This window comes from Pundamilia nyererei, unplaced genomic scaffold (assembly GCF_000239375.1).
Source record: "Pundamilia nyererei isolate P.nyererei 1_Seehausen unplaced genomic scaffold, PunNye1.0 scaffold00004, whole genome shotgun sequence".
NCBI lineage: Eukaryota > Metazoa > Chordata > Actinopteri > Cichliformes > Cichlidae > Pundamilia > Pundamilia nyererei.
Window position 1 is genome coordinate 812,209 of NW_005187405.1, and position 6,950 is coordinate 819,158.

The following is a 6,950-nucleotide window of genomic DNA, read 5'->3' on the forward strand; positions in this document are numbered from 1 at the left end:
TCTGGCACCCCATTAACAGCAGGATGGGATGGGACGCTGTGGAGGCGCTTTAAGGGCCCTCGGCGTCTTGTCTTCCTTCACCTCACAGCTGTGGTTTATGATCACGTTTGTAGGGAAGTGAAAGTTTGTGTGCGGCAGCTGAATAGTACCGTGTATTCATTGTGTGTTTCAAATGAGTCCCTCGTGACTTCCAGTGAAATTTGATCCCTGTTAGCAACGAGCAGGTGAAGAGGGAGAAGTGAACAGTGCAGCAGAGCACAACATGGGAAACGAGTAACAGAGGGAGCGAGATAAACACACAAGAGAAAAAGGAGTGAATTAGAGAGGAAGCCTGGTCGCTGGAGGATTGAAAAATGATTTCCCCTGGCTCTGCAGGTTGGAGATACAGAGCACAGATCAGCGGAGGAAATCCCCTTCTCCGCACTGCTCCATCCCATCCCTCCTTCATCTCCACTGGGTTTCCTGCACTCTGTATCCCCTGAAACGGGAGGAGGCAGACGGTGTTCCAACCTGCTGCACATTTCATGAGGACTGCTCCACTATCAGCATGCCAGACTAAGACACCGAGGGCCACACCGCAGACATATTTGAGCCCAGAGCTGGCACTTTGTGATAAAAGCTAGATTAAAAGCAGAAGGTGGACCAACCACATCAAATTAATTTCCTGCACAAACAATCAGTTTGGACACTCATGCATGTCTCCAATAAGGTCATTTACAATAAAATGAAAAGACCACACGCACAAAGTTCCATTACAAACCTTTTTATTAGGTAACAGAAAGCCTTTTGTAACTGTGTGTGTGCGTGCGCGCGTGTGTGTGTAAAAAAAAAAGAATTAACACTTTCAATCACTTTGACCTCCTGTTAATGCTTCAAAATTAAAGATTTATAAATACCACGAACAACAAAAGCAAATACATTCTGCTTTATTTTGAACAGATTAGAAGAAAAGAAAAAAGGCAATTTGGACGTAACACATGTGAACTTATCCAGCATTCGTTTAAAAATAAAAATTAAAAACCTAAAAAGTAAGACAGAAATGGGCTCCTTTCCAATTAAGGATCTGCTTAGACTCGTAGCTTTGAAGACTATACTAGTAGTTTTGTGTTTTAGGGTTCAAACAGCAAATATTTGATTTTTTTTTTTAAATCAGTTTTCAAATGATTTAATGTAAGTAGCCATCTTGTTTATTAAAGTACAATATATACATCATTTCCCCCTAAAACACAAAACCCAAAACAGTATAGGGCTTCAACTTGACCTTGGATTGTATACAATGTACATACAGTACATACATGAAGTGGACCGGTCCCAAACCCCAGGAATGAGACCTGTCCTGACCCGGAGCTGGAGCTGCGCCTACATACCGGAATCAGCTGCCTTTGTTCTCTTTCACAGCAGTCACACTCCTCGCTACAGCTTCCAGGTGATGAGGTGTAAGGCACTGACAGTGCCTCATGATAGTGCAATGCTCAGATGTTCCCTGTACCTTTTGCTCTCAGACAAAGGCCCAAACGGGGCCCAGTTTTCCAAAAAAGAAAAAAGTATCCATTTTCAAACCCAGGAGAACCATTCCGAAAGGAACTGTGCATGGCGTGACGATGCACGACCCTGGCAGCGTGTGGAAACTAATGAGCATGAAGGAAACAAAAAGAGCAATGCATCACGCGCGTGTGTGTGTGTATGTGTATACAATCTACACTTCCAATAGAAGAGTTAAAAAGACAGAAAACTGGAGAAAACCCTATTCACAAAAAAAGTAAAATAAACCCTGCTTTGGTAAAGCAGTTTTTAAAATGCACCATCACTATATAAAGCTGATTATCGCATTCATATAATATGATGAACATATGCATCTTCTCGCTCTCCCTCACTGTTTGAAGGAGATTGCGCGCGTGTGCGTGTGTGTGTGTGTGTGTGTGTGTGGTTTGTGTGAGTGAGAGATCACGAATATGTTCAATGTTAAAATACAGAGAAGCCTGCAACAGGATCTCCATGTGAGAAGTGCAAAGGCCTCAGCAGCACATTAATTTCAAACTGAAGGTGGCATTTATCACCTGTGGAACTTTTTTTTTTTTTTTCCTTTCTTTCTTAACGCCCGATGTCACAGAAGGTCACATGTGTTGTGTTAACAAACACTGCATAAAACAAAGAAAATGAAGAGGCGCAGACATTTAACACCCATCCAGTTTCAAGCAGATTCAGTCGCACGGTTACTTCTGCCACAAGCCTAGATGATGCTGCAGTCTCTGGGGAAGCACATGGTGCTGAAGTTTAAAGCACAAATGCAAACTTTTGTTTAGAACAGAAAGCAGGCCTGCCTGTGACCAAAACACTGGGACTTTGGAACAAAATAAATAAACAAAAAACAATAATATATATTCCACAATCTAAGAGTTCACCATTTAGTGACGAACAAAACCTCTGCAGCAACAGGAGAATGGAAAAGGGATGCCATAAAACACCCTGGATCACTTTATGTCTCATGAACAAAGATAGGATTAAGTAAGAGGAGACTGCAGTGTCTTACTTTCTCTCTTACAGGTGGGCAACTTTAAAAACTACAAAAGATAGCATCTTTATTGAAAAAAAAGAAGATGTAGAGTTTTAAAATACCTCACATAAACTTCAATTTTAAATACCTCAAAGAGCTTCAGTCTTCATTAATATTTAGCTTTTTGGTGGCTTCTTACCTGATGCAAACAGCATGGGGAGCCGCAAGCTTATATTAGTATGTCAAAGCAACACCAGTCTTTGTGACAGGTGGGGGGTGTCAGGGATCATCTGGTGGAGCACGTGTTAGTTTTTAAGTCGGTACAGAATGGGGGGAAAAAAATGAATGAATGAAGTAGTGACAGACGAGGATCAGGGCAGCTGCTGCAGCTTTTTAAAAAGCACAGTAAAAATTATTTTTGATATTTACAATGAGGAACAAGAATACATTCAGGCAGCAGAAGGAGAGGGGGGTGGCCTCTTCTCTCTACGAGGTACATTTGGCACTGCTAATATTCAACCATCCCCACACATTCTAATAGTCCTTCTCCATCCCTTTGTCTTCTGTCTCTTCACCAGACTGACCGGAACATCAAGCTAAACTCTGACTTCTGTGGGTCATAAAGTGTCACCTCTGCTCTTACTGTTCATTCATGTAATACTCGGGGCTTTGAAGTGGTAAACACTGCAGTGTGGGGCCGGCGGAGCGTTCCTGCGAATGTCTTTTGATAAGACGCAAAACTACGCAGATCCAGTGCTCCCCCCATGCTCGTTTCCCCCCGCTTCAATCAGCAAGAGTCTTTGGTTCAGAAGGCACGTGTGCGCGTCTCTCCACAGAATCCCTCCTGTATTTTATTCTTTTTTAAATATCCTTTGATATAAAAACCCCGGCAGTGTGCAGGCCACCCGGACTCCAGGGTTTTTTTTTCCTTCTTCAAAAAGTCAATCCATTTCCCAGCTTCCTGCTAGTAGTCTTTTGGGAATGGCGGAGGGAGACTGTGGGCGGGTGTAAACTTAGATACCATTGGTCAGATCTTTGATGACGTTTGCCTTCACCAGCTTACGAAGGAACTCCTTTTCCTTGGATATGTTGTGTGTCCATGACTGCAGGATAATCAAAGGAAAGGACATATTCAGAAAGATACAACATCACAGATGAAACACGAGGATAAGTGGTGGGAGGAGGCATATTAAACAGCACATTTTCCAACAGTGCCAGACAAAACTGTATGTTAAGTTTAGGGTTACTATATCCCCAGTGTCTATACATGTGGGTGTTCAAGTGTACAACAATGGAGCATGTGTTAAGCCGTGGTGGTCAGTCTTCTGTCCTGCTGTGCTATAAGAATTCAGTCCAGTGGGATAGTTAGGGATAAAAGGAGAAGGAATATATAGAGAAAGGAGGCACAGGGTGGAGGAAGAGACCTATGAGAGAGAATGAAAAAAAAGTGGAGAGCTTCAAGACTCTCTTATAAGGTCTGGCTGTGTGTCTGTCTGGGTCAAGCCTCCTACAATTACATGATGGGAAACGCCACAGCCTGAAAGAACAATAACCTGCAGTTTTCGCAGAAGTCACCAGCAAAATTACAATGACATTTAAAATACAATAACAACAATAACGACCTGCTGGCAACCACTGGTTGGGAGAGAAAAGCGTGTATTCCGCGACCAGTTGGCAAATATTTACTTAAGGTTACGTGCAATCGCTATCATTAAAAAGGTCCACCATGAAAAGCTCCTTCCAGCTGCTTTGGTCGCTAGCAGATTTGGTTGCCAGTAATTTGTGAATATTTGCACACAAGTTGGCATTTTTCATGTAAACTACTCAGAGGTAGCGAAACTGAAAAGTGCACCTTGTGGGGTCGTCATCTAATATGGAATCCAGCATGTAAGCACTCGAGACAGTTTGCTCTATTTGCTTTTAGCTTCCACTCTGGCTGGTTTTATGGTGTTTCATTAGCTTTAATGACGATCCGCTGTGGTGACCCCTATAGGAAGCAGCTAAAAGACGAGGAGGAGCAGGGTAGAAAAAAACCCCAATGCCTTCCCAGCTTCACTAAAAGTCTGCCCGTATCCACTTTGCACACATGACACGGGACAGACAGGGCAACATATGCATTGGTTGCAATCATGTCTTTGGGTAACTTCCAAATAATAACTGTAAGACTTTATTCCCCTTCGACTTCTTTCTTTAGTGAAACTCCACATGACAAAAATGTTAAAGTTGCGACCATAAAATCAAAACTGGAAGATGAGCAGAAAGATGCCAATGGCTCCACAGCCTCAGGTCATCATTCTCTGTGGGTTTTCACAGTCATTTTTATCAACTATTGATCCGATCAGTTTAAATTAGATCATTTCCAAGCACAGCTTTGAGATGACAAAAATGAGGATGCATAGATAGACATGTATTGTGGATTTTAATCCTCCACTCAGACAGTGAACAGGCCTAAGTTCTAAAGTTCCAGAAAAATCAAAACCTCAGGCACTGGTTAAGCTTTCCAAACAACAGAGATAAAAAAAAAATGAAAGGCTAAAAACATTAACATTAATTAGCCATGTATGGCTGATGATGACAATGCTGATGAAGATGATGACAATAAATGCCAAAGGTTTACTGGGAGTTTAGACAAAGGTTATCATCATACTGAGCTCATGGTTTACACATGTCAGCGCAGGGGTGACATCTCTGATTCAGCTCGGTTTCAGTGTAAACACAGAGATCCAGACGTGATGGAGCAGAGAGAGCTCCGTCATGAGGACGTTTAGAAAACGATCGTTTAAGTGACTGATGAAAGACCGTTCCCACTTCAATCTAAAAATTTAGTTCGACGATTTTCATTTTTCATCTTTCATGAATTTATGTTTTAATTTATCAGGAAGTTTCACCAATCTTTCATTTTGTTTATGGTTTAATATACGTACGGGTTTGTTTCCCTTTTTTCCTGACATTTTCTCTGGTTTCCACTAATCTGTGCTCTTAATCTTTCATGAAAGCAGCTCTGACTTAATTTTCCAAGTCAAATGGGACATAAAGTTACAGACAGGTGACAAATTAAGAGAAGTGCCTGAGCTCTTTTTTTTTTTTTTTTTTTTTTCTTCTTAATGAGCTCTTAAACCTCAGTATCGAGGTGGCCGTTACTCTCTTGTGGCCATGTGGCTGGCATGATTTTCCTCTTTGAAGCATCACTCCACAACAAGCTGTTTAGTGATTGCTTTCATCTTACAATGTAGCATTTCCTGCTTCTGATGGGCGTAGTCTACATCCATCTGAAGGGCACGAGGGGTCACTGAATGGTTTAAAAAGTATTGAAATACTGTGTATTGCATACTATGGCATTTACACATCTTAACTATAGAAGATATTGGATCAGTGAAGGGATATTTTTTGGAAAGTTAATCCTTTCACAAAACATCCAGAGACTTTGAGCTGATGGCACAGTTATCAGACAAAATGTTCCTGACACCTCTGCAGCTTTAACAGTCCCTTGTAATCTTAAATATTTGTAGAACAACCATTAGCCAACTGCAAAGAGCTGTTTAGCACTCCGGAGCACCTCCAAGCATTTTTTCTTCCCATAAGCTCATAACGGCTATAATTTTGGCTTTAAAGAAGAAAAAAAATGGGAGAAGTTGAACCCCAAAAGAATTCTTGGACTAATATTACCATAAGTCCAAACAGTGACTGCTTTGTAGTGAATGTATTTTGGCTGTAGGCCAGTTCACGTCCCCCTCGCACTCCTTCACAGGAGTGGTGGTCCCTCCTAATCAAAGTCTACAGTTGTTACTTTGGTTATTCTACTGTGGCCAAAGGGTAAGGAGCAGCTAGAATATATTGTTCTCATTAGGAATGAGCCCACGTCGTTCCGCATTTTATTTAAAGAAATCTTAAAGAGTGCCTCCAATGCTGGATTACCCTGTAGTGAAATAAGTGCTGATGTGCGAACCCTCACCTCTTTAATGGCGGACATCTTGACAGACTCGTAGTAGTGCAGAGGTGCGTAGGGCTTGTTCATGTCGTAACCAAAACCAGCCACCGCCACCTCGTCGCAGTTGTGCAGTGCCATTGTTATAGCAACAGTCCCCAAAGTTGGAATGTTCTGTGGCAGAAACACAGGTGTGGGCAACACACGCACACACACACACACACACACACACACACTATTAACATGAAAAACAGGTATGACAAAAGAAAATCTACCCAATTATTATAATTTTCTCATTGCATCTGACACAGATGTGTTCTACCACTCTCGTATCTGCTTCCCTCCCTCCGTCTTCGGTACTTCTGTCTTTGTTCTACTTCACTGCTGCTAACTGACTCTGAACACTTGGTGATTAACTATTACCTTTGAGATGTGATGCCTGTAGACCCCTGCTACGACACGCTGAGCTACAGGGTTGAAGCTGTGCTTCCTAACCGCCCTGGGGTGCCAGAGATCTGGGATTTGGGGGGG

The 6,950-nt window shown here is 42.1% G+C and overlaps 1 protein-coding gene across 9 annotated transcripts in view; it reads right to left on the reverse strand.

Moving 5' to 3' along the window:
- Positions 1-747: 747 nt before the first annotated feature.
- Positions 748-6,950, reverse strand: part of st3gal3b (ST3 beta-galactoside alpha-2,3-sialyltransferase 3b) — a 55,474-nt gene continuing 49,271 nt past the window's right edge. For all 9 annotated transcript variants that reach the window (XM_005721031.1, XM_005721033.1, XM_005721028.2 and 6 more), the window contains 2 exons: positions 6,447-6,593; positions 748-3,597 (listed from right to left, as the gene is read on the reverse strand). In XM_005721031.1, the coding sequence (XP_005721088.1) occupies positions 3,508-3,597; positions 6,447-6,593 (237 nt within the window). In that variant the 3' untranslated portion in view covers positions 748-3,507. The remainder of the gene's footprint in view (positions 3,598-6,446; positions 6,594-6,950) is intronic.